At 43.3% G+C, this 19,867-nt stretch overlaps 5 protein-coding genes across 5 annotated transcripts; 2 read left to right on the forward strand and 3 right to left on the reverse strand.

Moving 5' to 3' along the window:
• Nucleotides 1-2,140: 2,140 nt before the first annotated feature.
• LOC310869959 (histone H1-like) lies at nucleotides 2,141-2,950 on the forward strand. The gene has a single exon (XM_083780955.1). The coding sequence runs from the start codon at nucleotides 2,168-2,170 to the stop codon at nucleotides 2,780-2,782; it is 615 nt and encodes a 204-aa protein (XP_083637081.1). The 5' UTR covers nucleotides 2,141-2,167; the 3' UTR covers nucleotides 2,783-2,950.
• Nucleotides 2,951-6,482: 3,532 nt separating this feature from the next.
• Nucleotides 6,483-6,893, forward strand: LOC310869969 (histone H3.2; the record flags this gene model as incomplete). Its single annotated transcript, XM_083780965.1, has 1 exon — nucleotides 6,483-6,893. One exon carries the CDS (start codon nucleotides 6,483-6,485, stop codon nucleotides 6,891-6,893), a length of 411 nt encoding a protein of 136 aa, XP_083637091.1.
• Nucleotides 6,894-7,799: 906 nt separating this feature from the next.
• Nucleotides 7,800-8,111, reverse strand: LOC310869985 (histone H4; the record flags this gene model as incomplete). The annotated part of the gene is made up of 1 exon (XM_083780985.1): nucleotides 7,800-8,111. The coding sequence occupies one exon, from the start codon at nucleotides 8,109-8,111 to the stop codon at nucleotides 7,800-7,802; it is 312 nt and encodes a 103-aa protein (XP_083637111.1).
• A 1,240-nt stretch (nucleotides 8,112-9,351) lies between these two features.
• On the reverse strand, nucleotides 9,352-9,966 carry LOC310869958 (histone H1-like; the record flags this gene model as incomplete). Its single annotated transcript, XM_083780954.1, has 1 exon — nucleotides 9,352-9,966. The coding sequence occupies one exon, from the start codon at nucleotides 9,964-9,966 to the stop codon at nucleotides 9,352-9,354; it is 615 nt and encodes a 204-aa protein (XP_083637080.1).
• Nucleotides 9,967-12,166: 2,200 nt separating this feature from the next.
• Nucleotides 12,167-12,592, reverse strand: LOC310869988 (histone H3.2; the record flags this gene model as incomplete). The annotated part of the gene is made up of 1 exon (XM_083780988.1): nucleotides 12,167-12,592. The coding sequence occupies exon 1, from the start codon at nucleotides 12,575-12,577 to the stop codon at nucleotides 12,167-12,169; it is 411 nt and encodes a 136-aa protein (XP_083637114.1). The 5' UTR covers nucleotides 12,578-12,592.
• Between the last annotated feature and the right edge of the window lie 7,275 nt (nucleotides 12,593-19,867).

The raw sequence follows: 19,867 nt of genomic DNA on the forward strand, positions 1-19,867 counted from the left end.
TGACCATATTTCTTACGTCATCATTAAGAGCTAGTCATACACATACACACCACGTACTCTGGTCCCAGCAGATCAGGCACAATTTGCTATTTATTTTTTACTGATTATGTAGTATACGTATGACTAGCTCTAAATGATGACGTAAGAAATATATATAGTATATATATAGTATATAGGCATATACTATATACGTATACATATATACTCTATACTCTATACTGTATAAAGTGTGTAGTTGTAAGTTGATTAGCGGTATACTGTGGTTACTTTGCACCAAAACCGTGACAGCTGTTCCGCCATTTGATGCTTACGCAGAAAAACATCAAATCTGTGCCTGTGTTGCTGGACCAAATGACCACAAATGACCATATTTCTTATGTCATCATTAAGAGCTAGTCATACACGTACTCTGGTCCCAGCAGATCAGGCACAATTTGCTATTTTATTTTTTACTGATTATGTATATAGTATACGTATGACTAGCTCTAAATGATGACGTAAGAGATATGGTCATTTGTGGTCATTTGGTCCAGCAACACAGGCACAGATTTGATGTTTTTCTGCGTAAGCATCGAATGGCGGAACAGCTGTCACGACGAAGGAGACCGGGCGAAAACATTACTTGCGCGCTCTGCTTGCGCAAGTAATAAACATTTAGGGTAAATCTATATTTCAATTCAAATTAATAGCTTTATTCCACACTCCAATTTAAATTTAACATGATTGTATACACATACATACTGGAACAATGTTTGAGTGAAAATAAATCACACCCATGTGAAGTGAGTGTCCCTGGAAGTTCCAGACCCAGAGGGCCACGGCCAGAGAAATGAGAGATTTACCATGTGGGGGTCCGGGGGGTTCTCCGGAACATCCGGACCCCCAGGAACGTGCCCAGGGGGCCGGGCCGATTCCGGCGAGCCGTCCCTGTACTGTACACACCCAAAATCATATATACAGTTAATATGTGCGTGTGTGTGTGGGTTAAGGCTCATACATAGTCTGGTTTTACGGTGGTGGGGTGACCACCGAACTACAACATGACGTCACGAGCCGCGGTGAAGAGCAAACCACCGCCACCGCTCTCTGTTTTTACTCACCACCGCTCAACGTTATTTCAGCTCCGGTGGTCAGCTCACCACCGGAGCGGTGGTCACCTTACCACCGAAAATCCAGACTATGAATAGGCCTTTAGGTTGCGCACAGGTGGTGAAAAACAACCATGCTATTTTCGTGCTCAGACCTGGGCATTCAGGCAGCCAGCCACACACATACTGTAGCTCCGTAAGGACCACTCAAAAAATAGAACCTTAGTCTTGTTTTAGAATGTGGAATATAAGACTAGATATAAGATTTTAAAAGCGGCAAACAAAGTGTCATCTTTAATTGTGCTTTATCTCCTATTGTGTATGTAATAATAATAAAAAACCGCTATACAAGTTGCCTGCAAATGTGTGGTGTTTCATCTATTTCACATTTTATTGAGCTATGTCATGTTTTTTTTGTAAATGGCACCATTGGTAAAGTAGATAAAATTATACATTTGAGTGTGAAATTAACTGAAACTGATTTCTCATCACAAAACAAGAGCTTAGCAGAGAGAAGTGAGATGAAGTGCCCTCTGATAAGTCTCCATGCCACAGGGCCAAGAGCTGTGTTTGCAGACACTGGAAAGTTGTAAATAAAAAACAAAAGTCTTCACCACAAACGACTAGTTTTACTTTTATTCCAACCCCAGACATCTCTGCTTGCTCTGCAGCAAATATGGAACAGGGTATCATATGTTAAAACTATTTTAAAAGACAAATGACAGAGGAAAGTTGACAAAGAACTGTACATATAAGGGTGTGCAAGTGAGGTTTTAAACGTCCGAAAACAAATCACATGACTCCTCAACGCTCCACATGATTTGATTATGAAGCTAAACTCGTCTGCTATCTGCTCGAGTTTTTTGTATGACTTTAATCAAATTCTTTGTATGCATTTTATTTAGTTTTAGTTGTAGAGAAAACACAACTGTCTCTGTATTCTGCAGCACAGAGTACTAACCTAGTGGGTTGAGTCTACATCGTTCTCACATATCCTTTAAGTTCCACCCCCTCCTCCTCTTACAACATTCTCTACTCAGAGTTTAGTTCAGTGCATCTGAAAGTCGAACCTCTACATAATGGCAGAAGTAGCTCCAGCTCCCGCAGCCGCCCCGGCTAAAGCCGCCAAGAAGAAGGCAGCACCCCGACCCAAGAAGACCGGTCCCAGCGTCGCCGAGCTGGTCGTCAAGGCCGTTTCCGCCTCCAAGGAACGCAAAGGTGTGTCCCTGGCTGCGGTCAAGAAAGCTCTGGCTGCCGGCGGCTACGATCTCGAGAAGAACAAGGCCCGGGTCAAGATCGCCGTCAAGAGCCTCGTAGCAAAAGGCACCCTTGTTCAGACCAAAGGTGCCGGCGCATCTGGCTCTTTCAAGATGAACAAGGAGGCACCGAAGGAAAAGAAACCCGCGAAGGAAGCAGTCAAACCCAAGAAGCCGGCAGCCAAAAAACCCGCTGCGGCAAAGAAGTCCCCGAAGAAGGCAGTAGCCAAGAAGCCCGCAGCCGCTAAGAAATCTCCCAAGAAGGCAAAGAAGCCTGCTGCCGCTGCAAAGAAACCAGCAGCCAAGAAGAGCCCGAAGAAGGCGACAAAGAGTCCCAAGAAGGTGAAGAAGCCCGCTGCCGTCAAGAAAGCCCCAGCTAAGAAGGTAGCGAAGCCCAAGGCGGCGAAACCCAAGAAGGCTGCCGCTAAGAAGAAATAAACACCAACACAGCCCGTTACCCCACAAAGGCTCTTTTAAGAGCCACCCACAACTTCATTTAAAGAATGTTCCTTTATTTAATATCGTTGTAATGTCAATGAATGTTTAGGAAACAAACTTAGCCAAAACAATGATTACTTACGGGTAAACTTAATGCTCCAACATCATTCAGCCGAAATAAATTAATTCTGCAGTACTCTATTTTGCATACAAATGAAGAATACCGGTAAGCTTTTAGTTTTAGTTAAAGAAAAGCCTAGGGAGCATCAGCTTTCTGTTACTGGTTCTAACTGGGCGTGTTTATTAAATCACTTCATATAGAAATCAGCCGTTGCTTATTATACAAGTATCTCCGGTGAGTCTATTTCATAAGAGGTAATTCCATAATATATAGCCTAAATGAGCGCATGAATCCCAACAGTGCAGCATAAGACATAACATGAGCAATGTTATATTAAAAACAATTTGTGCGTAGAAATTAGGGAATATAAATGTTATATTTAACACTGCAAATATGAAACGTATTTTATATTATAATATTAATAACAAAATCCACTGTGATTGAAATATTCAACACAAGGATAAATAATTAAAATAAGTCACAGTTACAATAGCATACTATACCAAATTCTGGCATACTATTATGGGAGGTCCCAAAATATATGACCCCCCAAATAAGGGGTGGGGGTCGGGAAAATTTGAACCCCATCATTTTCTGACAGTTTGGTCCCTATGAAAGCCAAAAAAGCAAAAAAATCACTTTTAGCAAAAAAAATCCTACGGAAATATACATCGTACCACACTATCTCATCCGTTTCTATGATTGGTGAGGCGCACAGCCGCACATATATCACGATGCAGTGCATCATGCGTATAAACTCATAGATCAATTTGGTATAATAATTGCTCAATTTGGTATAGTATGCTATTGTAACTGTGACTTATTTTAATTATTTATCCTTGTGTTGAATATTTCAATCACAGTGGATTTTGTTAATAATAATAATGTCCGATTTTCATAATATTAGGGTTTTAAATATTCTGAGTTGATTTCTTACACTTTGAAAGTAGCCAGAATAATCTTTTTTGACTTTTGGTTGGGGTCTTTCTTCACCCGGGGCCCCCGGACTCATCTCAGTACTCATTACATTCCTCGCTCTGCTCCTGTTCCAGAACAATGTCAAATTAGATAATAATTGAAATTTTAATTATTTTAATAATTAAAAGTTTTTGTAGCTGGGCACTGATTACAAAAATGAGTAGTATTTAATACCAGGGGTCTTCCACAGGGGGTCCGGGACTAGTTTTGCCCCTATTCTTGCACCCATATATGTGATTTGCAAGTATTTTGAATAGTATTAGAATATCTTGCGTTTATGTAAAGTACTTTGATAGTTTATTAGTATTCTACCATTATTGTTGACACTGCAGGGAATAAAGGTATTACAACTTCTCACTTTGGGCACGCTGAACGTGTCCATTTATTTCACACACTGCACTCACACTAACACACACACACACACACACACACACACACACACACACACACACACACACACACACACACACACACACACACACCTATCCTCTTAAAGAGCCCATGGTAAATTATGCCTACAATACATTATTTGTAGGATCTATTCATCTTCGTCATCATCATCTTGAATGTCCTCCCTGAGAGTGTTGACACAGTCTCCACCATAGCATTTGCAGAGAGGGGTGCAAGGCAGGTTATTGTTTGAGCAGCTCTACCGTCCCTTGCAACCTGCTTTGCAACCACATTTGATGAGCTCAAGTACTGCCTTTGGAGCAGGGAGGGCAAGACACCTGACTGGAACATACCCTCCACTATCTGAATTCCATCCATTTTGTTCGATTGGTGGAAGCTCAGGGCAATTTGCCAGGTATGAATGACTTATCCCGCATTGTGACGTAGTTGGCACAGAGGATATGTGGTAGCCGTGCAGCACGAGTTGGAGGTAGCATCTCACCCTCAAGTTCTTTGACCGAAATAGTTCCCATCTAGTAATGGCAAGGTTGTTGGACCTCCATGCTCCAATGACTCCAATGGTGATGGAAGCTTGCCGTTAACAAGCTCAGGTGCTTGAAGCAGTTAATGGCAGGATCATCATCATCAAGCCTCAAGTAGGCATTGACCCATCTTGGAGATTCCAACAAATTTTCCTCCCCAGTCAGCACCAGAAATATTGTGTAGGCCCAGGAAAATTGTGTAGGCCCAGGAAGAATGTCATTTTTTGCCCCATCTGACACAAGCGCTGATGAAACCAGACTCTTCAATGGTGTGTTCTCTTTGAACAGATTGCCTCCACAGTGCATGCAACTCAATCAATTTACATCTCTTGACCTCAATGCAATCTCTCCTGAGAGCTGATAATGTTCTTTCCTTGAAGACCTGGAAGCTTTTGGGAAGATGTTGAGGTACTGATTCACTAGACCAGAAAGATGAGGTGTGGTAGTGACTAGTCGGTCCAGAGCTGCTTCATCTCTACTGATTCCAACCATCCCACCATGTCCCTTTAGCTTCTTGATTTCCTTCGGTATCTCTGACTTTGCCACAACAAATTCACCTGACTTCAGTGCGTTCCATGTTTCTGGGTCATCCTGTTCAAGAGCGTTCATTTGGGCAAGATAGACTGGCATCAGTCGAGCATATTTAAGGAGATCACGAGCAAAGAAATACTTGATGAGTTCCTCTAAGGATGAGTAGCCCTCCCAGTCACCTGACCAACAACAGAAAGACAAAGAGAAAGACAGCAGCAGCCTGGCTGATCTTGGCTGATCTTTATTTAGCAGCAATATTTGCTACACTGAGGCACCTTACTTTGAAAATAGCTGATCTACAAGCTCAAACTACAACCTTGTAGATCAGCTATTGTTGGCTAAAGTTCTCCCTGGAAAAGGGATGCTATGGTTCAAGTGGTTTAATGTAAAAAAAAAAAAGAATAAAAGTTCCTATCCCACAATGATTTGGTGGGCCCCTGTATAGTAACTCTGAGGACCCCCTAGGGGTCATGGGCCCCCTGTGGAAGACCCCTGGTATTGGCTACTACTATTTATTTTATATCAGAGCCCAGCTACAAATACTTTTATGCTTCATTTATGATCTAATTTGACGTTATTCTGGAACAGGAGCAGAGTGAGGAATGTAATGCGAACTTATAGACCCAGAGGTCAGTCCGGGAGGTCCCAGGTGAGGAAACACCCCTACCAAAAGTCAAAAAAGATTCTTCTGACCACTTTAAAAGTTTAAGAAATCAACTCAGAATGTTTTAAAACATACAAAACAATTCTAATACTATGAAAATCGGACATTAACTGGCTGGCATACTGTTCTGGGAGGTCCCAAATAGATAACCCCCCCCCCCCAGAAACGGGGTGGTGGTCGGGAAAATTTGAACCCCATCATTTTCTCATAGTTTGGACTAAAAAAAATCAATTTTAGCACAAAAATCCCACGGGAGCTGTTTTTTTGACGCATCGTACCACACTAAGAGCGCGGGCTCAGTGTGTATGAACTCCACACCAATCACTACTGGTGGTGCAGGCGGCTCCTCCCAAAGAAGGAGGTTTCTGACCAGAGACCAATTGGAGAACGACGGTGCCTCAGAGCCGATGAGATATAATGCAGCAGCTGGCACTCATTTTTATCACAACTCTACAACTTTGCAAGAAGAGAAAAATGGCAAGAACCAAGCAGACCGCTCGTAAGTCCACCGGTGGCAAAGCGCCCAGGAAACAGCTCGCCACCAAGGCAGCTCGTAAGAGCGCGCCAGCAACCGGTGGAGTGAAGAAACCTCACCGTTACCGTCCCGGTACAGTGGCTCTGAGGGAGATCCGTCGTTACCAGAAATCCACCGAGCTGCTGATCCGCAAGCTTCCCTTCCAGCGCCTGGTGAGGGAGATCGCACAGGACTTCAAGACCGATTTGCGCTTCCAGAGCTCCGCCGTCATGGCTCTCCAGGAGTCTGCCGAGGCTTATCTGGTCGGTCTGTTTGAGGACACCAACCTGTGCGCCATCCACGCCAAGAGGGTGACAATCATGCCCAAAGACATCCAGCTGGCCCGTCGTATCCGTGGCGAACGTGCTTAAACCTTTCCGATACTTGTAGAACCCCCAAAACGGCTCTTTTAAGAGCCACCCATCTATTTATTTCAAAGAGCTCCAGATTCTGTGTGTCATATGAGCAATGCAATTATAGAATAATCGTAAAATTTCAGACACTGGTCTCATCTCCCACTAAAGATACAAATAGACAGTATTGTATAGTTACCGCGTCAATACTCTACAGTCCACACATTGTCCCGCTAAAATAGTTCTGTCGCATTCCTCTGGATAATATTGTCCCGCCAAAATATAGACTATGGCAGTGATTTAATTATAAGCACATTTAATGAATATGCTCCAATTTAAATCCAGTTTCAACTTTCAACACTAGTCGGTCGACTTACTGCAGTCGATAGTATTTGCTAATAATCCTATGATATTATGATCCTCCGTGTCCCAGCAACTAAATTTATCCCAAATTGATAGATGCTGGCAAATCGGTGTGAATTGTATCTTCAATTTTTACACCCTTTTTGGCAGTATAATCAGTTATAAAACGTGGCATGGTGCGTCATGGCCACATCAGGCCAACGGCTCAAACCCGGCCCTGCACTGGGGACTCCGAGGGCGAGTTCGGAAGCCAATAGGCGATAGGCGAGTGCGGTATTTCCAAACATGGCCCGAGTAGCATGCATTATGACATGTCCTGAGTAGCATGCATATGAACAGACATGACATGTCCGTTTTAGGGGCTCACGATGTTATATACAAAAAAACAGAACATTTGGGGACTATAATGCATTTCACATGCAGAGATACCTAACCTATAAAGTCAGTCCATGAATCATAATTATGCAAACATTGCCTACTTTAATGGAATAAACTCTGTAAAGTGCATGTGGGCGGCTCTTAAAAGAGCCTTTGGGTTGTTGGTAAATCAAGTCAGCGTTATTAACCTCCGAATCCGTACAGAGTGCGTCCCTGTCTCTTCAGAGCATAGACAACATCCATGGCGGTCACGGTCTTTCTCTTGGCGTGCTCAGTGTAGGTGACGGCGTCACGGATCACGTTCTCCAGGAAGACCTTGAGGACACCGCGCGTCTCCTCGTAGATCAGACCGGAGATACGCTTCACTCCGCCACGGCGAGCCAGACGGCGGATAGCGGGCTTGGTAATTCCCTGGATGTTATCACGAAGCACCTTGCGATGGCGCTTAGCGCCTCCTTTTCCAAGTCCCTTTCCTCCTTTTCCTCGGCCTGACATTTTGAGTTCAGCTGTAGTTGCAGTTAGAAATGTGAGTGAGTAGAATGCTCAGAGCCTTGCGTTTTTATGTATGTTCGGAGGACGTAAGGGAGGACAGGCAGAGCGAGCTGCGTGGGCGTTACTAACTCCGTCCCCCACAACACACACTGCTATATCATATAATAATGTATTAATATGTATGTGATTTATTATCCCTACCCATCCTAAAGTGTGTGTGTGTGTGTGTGTGTATATATATATATATATATTATACAATTTACAATTTAGGCATTTAGCAGACGCTCTTAATCCAGAGCGATTTACATTTAAGCAAGAACAAAAGCATGGGAATACATCACATAAAAGCATTTATCATGAAACATGCGTAAGCTAAGAAAGTAACAGTGGAATATCTATATAATGAAACTATACATATAAACTATACATATTTACTACTATGCTATACATATGTACTATGGCGTGCTATGACTATATACAATACAATTATAGTGCTGTCTATACATAACATGCTATAAGTCTGTGTCAAATGCTATCTAAGCCAACAGAAATGCTATCTAAGGGGTTAGGGTAAGTGCTATGGGCCATGATGGAGTCTGAAAAGGTGGGTTTTCAGGCTACGGCGGAAGATTGGGAGTGTATATATATATATATATATATATATATATTATTTCCCCCCATTTTTTTTACAACAAATATTGTTGTCAAACACACTAATATGTTCTTAGCTTGCTCATGATCCTTGATTGCATTTGATGTATTACCATGTTACCACTAATTTGAACCTGTAATCATGTATACATTTCAATGTTACGAAATGCATTTGTGGGACTCTGGGTCATAATTTATTTCTACATTTCATGACTTCATGCAATTTATTGCACAATGAGATAATTCTGACGTAAAGGTTGACAGGTAACTAGGTTACCGTGTTTTACATTTAGAACAAAACATTGAACCAGAACCACTGGCCAAAGGCAATAGCAAAAAGCCAGGGGATTTTTTTTTTATGAGAACAGCATAGATAGGGCAGCAGCAGAATTGTTTTAGCAACAAATCAACTATGCAATAATTATATTTTAGCAAGGGACAGTGTGCTCTTATGCCTGTAATATAAAGGCAAACTGGTTATCATTCCAGTGACAATTACGTAATTTATAAATAAAGTAAAGATAGGATACTCTTATAAAATAATGTGGTTGGCTCTTAAAAGAGCCTTTTGTGGGTTTAAATATGGTGCAGTTTACTTCTTTTTGGGAGCGGCCTTCTTTGCTGCCTTGGGTTTGGCAACCTTCTTGGCTGGAGCTTTCTTGGTTGCTGCGGGCTTCTTAGCCACTTTTTTGGGGCTCTTGGCAGCCTTCTTCGGGCTTTTGGGCACTACTTTCTTGGCGGCAGGCTTCTTGGCTTTCTTGGGCGATTTCTTTGCGGCTGCGGGCTTCTTTGCTACCACCTTCTTGGGCTTCTTAGCCGCTGCGGGTTTCTTGGCTGGAGCAGGCTTCTTTGCTTTGACTGCTTTCTTAGCAGCGGGTTTCTTTACCTTCACCGCTTCTGCCTTGTTCATCTTGAAAGAGCCAGACGCACCGGTACCTTTGAGCTGGACCAGGGTGCCTTTAGCGACCAGGCTCTTGACAGCGATCTTAACGCGGGCCTTGTTCTTCTCCACATCGTAGCCGTCGGCAACCAGAGCCTTCTTGACCGCAGCGAGAGATACACCGCTCCGCTCCTTGGAGGCGGACACGGCCTTGACGACCAGCTCAGCGACGCTGGGGCCGGTCTTCTTGGGTCGGGCTGCTGCCTTCTTCTTGGCGGCCTTGGCCGGTGACGGTGCTGGTGCGGGTGCGGGTGCGACTTCTGCCATTATTGTCTCGGATAGTAGGTTGCTCTTCCTTCTCTCAAGTAAACTCTCACAGACTGATGCTGAAAGCTCTGAAGGGGCTGGACTTAAACACCACATGAGAACCCTTTAGAGTCAACACACACAGGCCCTCTTCTCTCTTGTGCCACTTGTGTTTTCTCCTTGATTAAAACAAGTTATAACAAAATACTGTGTATATTATTTAATGCGACAAAGAGCTGACCAGTTAACACACATGTGCCTTTCTGTCACGAATATATCTAAGATGAAAGCAGTTCACTCCTTTTTAGTAATAACCTCAAAACGTACCTGTCTATAGTCAAATCACAGTGTTGCCTCTGTCATTTTTATTCTAAAATATTGTAAACTATGTTGCATTAACAACAATACTCACAATCAATTTAGTAGACATTCTTGGCGACACGATATCATAAACTATACTTTTGTTTTGCCTTCAGTTTTGCTATAAATATAATGTTTTCTGACAACAGTAAACACACTCCAGTTCAAGGAAGCATGGTGGTGGAGTTGACCTCAACCTCCAATGATAGAAAGCCAGCTGTTGGAAAACGTGGCAAATTTTGGACAAAAACTTAATCGTGTTTAAATCTTAATCAACTGTATCTGTACATTTAGTAGAGTTTATAGTAGAGTTTATTCATTTTGGTCATTATAACAAATCAATACAGTGCCTGACAAAAAAGAACAAAAACAACAACACAAAACGAGAAAACAAAACATATGTTCTATATGTATCTACTATTTTTGATCTATAGGCCTACAATTTTTTTTATTGTACTACAGTTTTTTAGTTCCTCATCCAATCCATTCCACAGCTTGACCCCTCTGACCGATATGCACCCATAGAGTTATAATAATAACTCTATGTATGCACCTCTCTTTGATGTTTAGTCTAGCATTAATTTTGTTTGTTTGAATTATGGAAGTGCCTCTTAGGTTGTAGCGGCTCTCTCTAGGCCAGAACAGCTCTTGGATACAGATCAGGAGCAGGTAATTGTGTGCCTTATACATTATTCCGGTATTTAGATCTACTTATTTGATTATGGAGACACGATGTACCCAACACACTTCTCAGGTAGGCCTGCTAGGTTTATACTTCATGGTGCAATGTGTCATGCTGCAAAACATGTTATGATTAACTCATCTTTGCACTCTGTATGAAATACAAATATATAGGCATATTGTTTTTCTTCCCTACTGTCATTTCCCAAAGAAGCACATGGAATCGTCTTGTTGAAATAAAATGGCGTTGCCTTTCATAATAGCATGCCCTCCTCATTGTGTTAGATAAAAGAGAGTAATGAAAAATGAAAAACACTGGGACAAAAAAATAGACGTATAGTATAGAGGATATGCGCGTACTGAGTGGCAAAAAAAATACTTTCTGGCCATGACAACCCATGCATCCAAACAGAAAAGTCATATCTGATTGCATTAAACAACATTAAACAATGTTAAACTCACTTTGTATATTGCTTTCCCACAGTAACAGTAACACTGAGGATTTGACTGTGCACATATGACAATACATTAAACACATACCAATTAAAATAAATGTGGACCCCCAAATACTAGAAACATGCTCAACCCCCACCTCCACTTTGAGAAGCCAACACTGAACATGTAGATTAGATTTACACCAACACTATACACTTGCTTTGTACAGAAGAGTCTCATTCCAGGACTATGAATAGCTGCTGGTTTTGGTGTGAAGTATCGTGTTGAGTTCAATACAATGAAACAATTATGCCTCCCCTCCCCCACAGGGTGGAGCTGAATGTTTGCATGTTGATTTAGTCCTGGGTTTTTTTTTCAGTTAGAGAAGATGCATATTAGGGTTTTTTTCTGAATAAAGACCAGACTACGTCCATACATTAAATTAATTCGTCTCAGTGGTTGGAAAAAAAGCCCAGCATTCAAATTTCAGCTTGTGCAAATCTCATGTCTGGTAAGCAAATAACATATGTATGCACTGTCCCTACATAGCTGGGAAACAGCATTAGCTATTGTAGCCGATAAAATAGTCAACGAAATATATTTCAGTAGTTTTTGGCTTAATGTCACGTTAGTTGAAATGCGCCAGTCTAGGTTATAATATATCAAAGGAACAATTTATCTTCAAAGTAAACATTTGGTGGCTCTTAAAAGAGCCGTTTTGGGGTTGTGACAGTAACAGATTAGTCTAAGCACGTTCTCCGCGGATACGACGGGCCAGCTGGATGTCTTTGGGCATGATTGTCACCCTCTTGGCGTGGATGGCGCACAGGTTGGTGTCTTCAAACAGACCGACCAGATAAGCCTCAGCAGACTCCTGGAGTGCCATGACGGCGGAGCTCTGGAAGCGCAGGTCGGTCTTGAAGTCCTGTGCGATCTCCCTCACCAGGCGCTGGAACGGCAGCTTGCGGATCAGCAGCTCGGTGGATTTCTGGTAACGACGGATCTCCCTCAGAGCCACTGTACCGGGACGGTAACGGTGAGGCTTCTTCACTCCACCGGTTGCCGGCGCGCTCTTACGAGCTGCCTTGGTGGCGAGCTGTTTCCTGGGCGCTTTGCCGCCAGTGGACTTACGAGCTGTCTGCTTAGTTCTTGCCATTGTATCTTGTTCTCTTCTAAAGAAGTTGAGAATAGAATGCTTCTTAGTGCACTGAAAACTGCTGCTTTTATTAGTGCCTCAGAGACGCCGTCATCCTCGGATTGGTCAGTGGTAAGGAACCGCCTTGTTTGGGGAGGTACCATGCAATACTGGCACAGATTGGAGGGGAACTCTTACCAATGTCATAGCCTACTGGACTGGGGCTCCTGTAAATAAATACTATGGAATACTAGTTTCCAGGGCAAACTGATAATGCATTGCTGTAGTCATATATTGTATGACATGGGCCAAAGAAAAACAAAAAATAATAAATAACCCAAGCATGTATGTTCTGGTGTATAAGAAGGCTTCTCATGAACTAGTTAACTGTGACTCATCTAATTCATCACAACATATGAATGTGGTCCAACTTCCAATGTGAATAATTAACTGCCAAGAAGTGTGGATTTTGGACTAGAACTAAAATGCGTGTTTAACTTGAATATAGGCACTGTAATCCATGAAATGTGACACTAACTGTAGGCTAAATGTGAAAGATATTGATTGCCTACAAATATTTACAACAACACATATCGTACTGTGTATAATCATCCTCATAAGACAGTCAGTTTACCAGTTAGACGCCCCGAGGGGGATAATTGGGAATACTGGCACTTTGGCATGGGGGGGTCAGATCAACAAATGGAATGAATTATGTACTGGGCATATATAGAGCATGTCTTGAGTGTACAGAGTTTGAGGCCAGATCAACATTATGGAATGCTGGAACAGGTCAGCTCCATATATGGAGATCTAAGGGTGGCAGAGGGGGCAGTGTCTTAAGCTAAATTCCAATACCGCAACTTTCACACTCGCTCACTCTCCTCGCGTCCTCCACTCGCTCCTCGGCTCCGCCCCCAGCGAGGAGGAGAGGAGGAGGAGAGGATTCTATGCGAGGACAGAGTGGTGGTCGAATTTTCCTCTGGAATCGGAATGTACTACGCTGTCATTTCAAAGCGACGGCACATTCCGCGATCACTAATGACGTGTATCAAATTCAATTCAATTCAAAGGGCTTTATTGGCATGGGAAAACATACGTTAACATTGCCAAAGCAAAAGTGGTGTCACACAGCTGGATCACTGGAACTCCGAACAGAGCCGTACAGTCTACAGAATAGACAATTCATCATTTTGTACATGTAACCGAGGGTCCGAGGCCAATGTGTATGTATTGGTAACATGTGCAAGGCAAGGCTATTTATTCCTGAAATAGTGAATAAGCGCCAGGATGCGCACACGTATAAATCACCCCCCCCCCCTCCTCCGACAGTCAGTCCTCCTCCGCGGTCTTTGCAAATAACGGACACTATAACAGGAATTAGGTATAGTCTCTCTGACTTACATATTCAGTTCAATCCACATAAAAATAAATACATTTTTCATTTCTGTCACCGTCATTCATAGCAGTCTGTGCATTCAGGCATGCACAGAGATAAATTAACTATAGCTTTTGAGGTGCACACAATATAGCCGGCCTAATTTATATATCCTACTTTTATTATGCTTATATAATCACACAACGCAATAAAGCCAGTGGCTTGTTGTCGTCCTTTCACTTTCACATAAGTAGGCTAGATAGGCTACTTCATCATTCTGAAGCTCTATTCATTCAGCGAAAATGTGTCTCTTCAACAAACAGTTGAACAGTGCGTGCATGTGTGTGTTGGCCGTTGGGTCGGCGACTTCAGCCAGTCAGCCGGCCGGCAGCTAGTGGATGGGGGGGGGGGGGGTGCACAGTATCGGGTTTCATCAGTGTTTTCTGTGCCACATGTGGAGGAGGCGGACTTATGTCACTGGAGAAGGAAAAAAAACATGTACACGTGATGCGGAAATCCGCTGCGAGGAGACAAAATACCCCACCGAGCCTGCACCTGATGTACTCTCGCTCTATGCGGTCTCGGAGAGCTCACTCGGCTCCTCCACTCGACTCTCCTCTCCTCCTTGATGGAGCGCTTTAACAATCGGAACGTTAACCATTTCCGGGTCACGCTGGAATGACCCAGAGTGACCGAGTGGGAGTGAGCGAGTGGCCGAGATTTTGGGTATTGGAATTTAGCTTTAGTGTACAGGGTTTGAGGTAGGGCCAGGCCTTAATTTTGGGGCCTGCTGAGAACTCTGCAATAATAACTTTGGGGCGGGCAGTCTAGAGTTTGAAAGGACAGGTCAGTCAAAACGGAGATCACATCAAGGAAGGATGGGTGGGGAAGGATCAACATATGGAATGTAAGAACAGGTCAGTCGGTTTGAGGTCAGATCTCAGTTCATTTCAATTTTATTAAAGTGTCAAATCACAACAAGTTGTCTCAAGACACTTTGCAAACCAACAAAGATCCACCCAGAGCAAGCAATATTGTGACAATGGTAATGAAAAACTCGCCTTTAGGAAGAAACGTCAGGCAGAACCCGACTCTAGTCTTCTCCATGTATGGCTATCCAGGGTTTGATGAGGTCAGTGCTGTGACGACCATATATTGTGGCATGACGTGCCATGAGGCATACGGGACTGATGGCCATATATGGAGGCGTGACTGACGGAAGGACATGTTTTCATAGTAGCAATACAATGAGACTTCGTATTTATTGTTGTAAAACTCTTAAGTACTTTTAACCCTTGTCTGGTTTGACAGACAGGTAGTGTGTGCCGGCTGGGTGGTGTGTAACAATCCGGTTGAAGTATACCTTGGTACGGTGGCGCCGACGGGCCCGGGAGAACAATAACACGACACGAGACAGTATCACGCTAAAGGTTCACAAAGTTTATTACACACATACAGGAAATATATAGAGCTGGATCCTAATGATGTGACATCACCACTCGAGACATAACAACCGCTAACTGCAGCAAGCTGACCTGCTGTCTGAGATGTCTCCAGTAGCTAACTATAAAGTATGCTACAGTTCAGGCAGTACACAATACATTAGCAAGTACACTGTGCTCTCACGTACAAGTACACAGCCATGGGCAATCAGATTACAACAGTATTTCAGAGTGGGCTGCTTAGCTTGGTTGCCGTCTTTGTTCAATACAATACATTAGTTCAGTTGTCCTGTTCTTAATATTACAGTAGCTTAAAAATACAATCCTTTTTTTAATCAAAATTACCATTAAATGCTCTTTAAGATGAACGTATTATGCATGAAATTGACATTCACAAGTTCACAACATGAAATACAATACTTCCATGAGTTCTAACTTATAGCATTGCCTCCTGGTGAAGAAAGGTGAGAAGGAAAAGCATCATTGTTTCACAGAGAAGTCCAAGTAACACAAATTATGTTTGCAAGCCCACACAGCTGTTTACTATCCAATGCAATCATCTAAACTCGCACACCTGCCATAACTAGGCCAACTGTCACAGTGAACTAATCAAGAAGGCCTTTCAATATAAGGGTCCAAAAGTCTTAAAAAAAAATAAAGCCTTTCTAAACATTATAACGGTATACAATATAAATTGCATCATAAAATAACAACACTAACTGTAGACAATGTGAACTATTGTGAAGGATATTGATTGCCTACAAATATGTACGATCACATCATACGCTTATAAGACAGTCAGTAACATACTTTTCCTCCCTGGAAATGAAAACGTCTGGGTAGTACCCAGGGGGCAAAGGGGGTTGACCTGCATTTGCCATGACCTCAAAGGTTGTCCACCAGAAATAGTATCTATGACCCCGTAGGATCACAACCTATATGGACAACCCGGTAAATTCTTTGCTGGAAGTCCAATATGGCCGCCGCAATATTGGCCCCTATTAGTTATAATGGGGGGTGAATAGGGCAAAATTTTAAACCGAAACCAAAATCCACGAAACTTCTCAGGTTGATCAATGATATAAATATGAACATTTTTTGTATTGAAAGTTTCCATGAAATTCAATATGGCCGCCACAATATGGCCGCCACAATATTGGCACCCAGAAAATAGGTTTGGCTCTAACTTCTGAACCAGATGAGCTAGAAACGCAAACTCAGTGTCTATTTCATGTTTTCTGACCATGAGAGACTCAATGGAATACCTATTTTCATTATTGGGTGTGTCTGGACCCTTATTGTGCATATTTACAAGATGGTGGCTACCCGAAATAGTGCTTTACCATGATTTCTACCATGATTGTTGACTGTTTTAGCAAACACAAGCAATATTAATCCATTGGCTAAGATTTATGACACAGAAGGGACATATATCTTTGACCTTGCATATTGTCATTTCCCCTCAGATCCTATGTAGAGTTGTAGGAATGATTTCAGATCAAATCAGAGACCAAAACAATGTATCTTAGAGATTACTTTACTATGGGACTGATACTATGGGATTGAATGGGACTGAATGGGAGTGACAGTCCCATAGTAACAGTACCTCCCATTCACTCCCTCACTCCCATTCAGTCCCATTCACTCTGAATGGGAGTGAATGGGAGTGACAGTCCCATAGTAACAGTACCTACCATTCACTCCCATTCACTCCCTTTCACTCTGAATGGGAGTGAATGGGAGTGACAGTCCCATAGTAACAGTACCTCCCATTCACTCCCATTCACTCCGATTCAGTCCCATTCACCCCATTCACTTTTATTCACTCCCATTCAGTCACATAGTAACAGTACACCCCATTCACTCCCATCGTGTCAGTCCCATAGTAACAGTACCTCCCATTCAGTCACATTCCCTCCCATTCACTCCCATAGTATCAGTCTCATAGTAACAATACCTCCCATTCACTCCCATTCACTCCTATTCACTCCCATAGTATCAGTCCCATAGTAACAGTACCTCCCTTTCACTCCCATTCAGTCCCATTCACTTCCATAGTATCAGTCCCATACAGTACCTCCCATTCACTCCCATTCAGTGCCATGCACTCCCATAGTATCAGTCCCATAACTAAAAGACGTTGCATCGATGCACCTGGGACGTATCCTCAGTGATGTATCCTGAGGTCAACGGGGTTTCGGGTCTCTCAACATCATACCCCTCACTCAGGCGACCCAGCCGGGGTTGATCAAGTCCCGACTTACGTCCCAGTAGCTACCCTCAGTCAGTCCCACTAGGGCAAAACCAGGGGCACACAATCCGTTGGAACTACTCCAGAACTACTCTGCCAGGGCTGGTAGGTACACTTCTGGCACATGGAGGGACTAGGCTCTGTGGGTTGTCTCCTGGTCGGGCCCCTCCTACGTCTCACCAGGTCCACTCCTGCTCTCACCAGGAGTAGAGCGAGGACCTGTGCGTTGCACCAGAGTCCCAGCACCAGACAGTTCATTCAGGAGTGGTGGGCAATGGTTCCGCAGGGTCATGGTGCTGCGGTTCCGCTTGCTGCTTGCATGGCCCTCCCAAAGGCCTCACCGAGGGTTGTTGGACTTCATCCTCACAGAGGACACAGGCTGGGGCACTAACCCATACTGCTCACCCGGGTGCCGTCTACATTCCGGCTGTCACCCGTCTCTCCGGTGTCACCAGACTATACCTGGTTGTCACATAGTCTATTCCTATGAGTCACTATATAAATAGAAGAACTATAACTAAAAAACATCGCATGGATGCACCTGGGACATTATCCTCATTGATATATCCTGAGGTCAACGGTGTTTCGGGTCTCTCAACATCATACCCATCACTTTGGCGACCCAGCCGGGAGTGATCAAGTCCCGACTTACGTCCCAGTAGTTACCCTCAATCAGTCCCACTAGGGAAAAACCAGGGGCACAAAATCTGTTGGAACTACTCCAGAACTACTCTGCCAAGGCTGGGAGGTACACTTCTGGCACATGGAGGGACTAGGCTCTGTGGGTTGTCTCCTGGCCGGGTACTGTTACCCATAGTAACAGTACCTCCCTTTCACTCCCATTCACTCCCATAGTATCAGTCCCATAGTAACAGTACCTCCCTTTCACTCCCATTCACTCCCATAGTATCAGTCCCATAGTAACAGTACCTCCCTTTCACTCCCATTCAGTCCCATTCTATCAGTCCCATAGTAACAGTACCTCCCTTTCACTCCCATTCACTCCCATAGTATCAGTCCCATAGTAACAGTACCTCCCTTTCACTCCCATTCAGTCCCATTCTATCAGTCCCATAGTAACAGTACCTCCCATTCAGTCCCATTCACTCCCATTTTGAAAGATGTGTTAAAATGGCCTAAGTCACATTTTATTATGACTTAGGCAAAATAATATGGCCTAAGTCTCCCTCTTGACATAGGCCATTGTTTTAATAGGCTGTAACAGGAAGGCCTTTTACATTTGGGCTCGGGCGATTTTACCAGAGGTGGCCAGCATCACCAGGTGGTGATTTAGGCCAAAAAAAAGATTTGGCAAAAAATGACTTAGGCAATTAGTTTAATAAGGTGACGATATTCAAAACAGTCAACAATCATGGTAGAAATCATGGTAAAGCACTATTCCGGGTAGCCACTAGCCACCATCTTGTAAATATGCACAATAAGGGGCCAGACACACCCAATAATAAAAATAGGTATTCCATTGAGTCTCTCATGGTCAGAAAACATGAAATAGACACTGATTTTGCGTTTCTAGCTCATCTGGTTCAGAAGTTAGAGCCAAACCTATTTTCTGGGTGCTAATATTGTGGCGGCCATATTGTGGCGGCCATATTGAATTTCATGGAAACCTTCAATACAAAAGATGTTCATATTTATATCATTGATCAACCTGAGAAGTTTCGTGGATTTTGGTTTCGGTTTAAAATGTTGCCCTATTCACCCCCCATTATAACTAATAGGGGCCAATATTGCGGCGGCCATATTGGACTTCCAGCAAAAAAATTACCGGGTTGTCCATATAGGTTGTGATCCTACGGGGTCATAGATACTATTTCTGGTGGACAACCTTTGAGGTCATGGCAAATGCAGGTTTCCTAAAAAAAGGGTGGTTTGCCCCCTGGGTATAGTGGGTTTCCGAGGCTACTACCAGTACCATACTGACTTGACTTCAGAGTTCAACATACTGTCGACTAAACTGTCGACACTGTTGAAGAAAATGTGTGGTCAGGAACCTCCTTCTTTGGGAGGAGGAGAGCGTTTAGAATGAGAGGATCAGGAACCGATCACGCCACTAGCAGTGATTGGTTAGGAGCTCATACACGCTCAGCCCGCGCTCTCACCGTGTCTATGATTGGTGGGGCGCACGGCCGCACATAGACAGTAGCAGTAGAATGTGTGTTGTTGTCGAAGATATAAAAGGTCTCGCGCGCCTCTCCTCTAGCACATTAATTTTCTTCTTA

The sequence above is a fragment of the Protomyctophum parallelum genome, assembly GCF_964188405.1.
Source record: "Protomyctophum parallelum genome assembly, chromosome: 13".
Taxonomy (NCBI): Eukaryota; Metazoa; Chordata; class Actinopteri; order Myctophiformes; family Myctophidae; genus Protomyctophum; species Protomyctophum parallelum.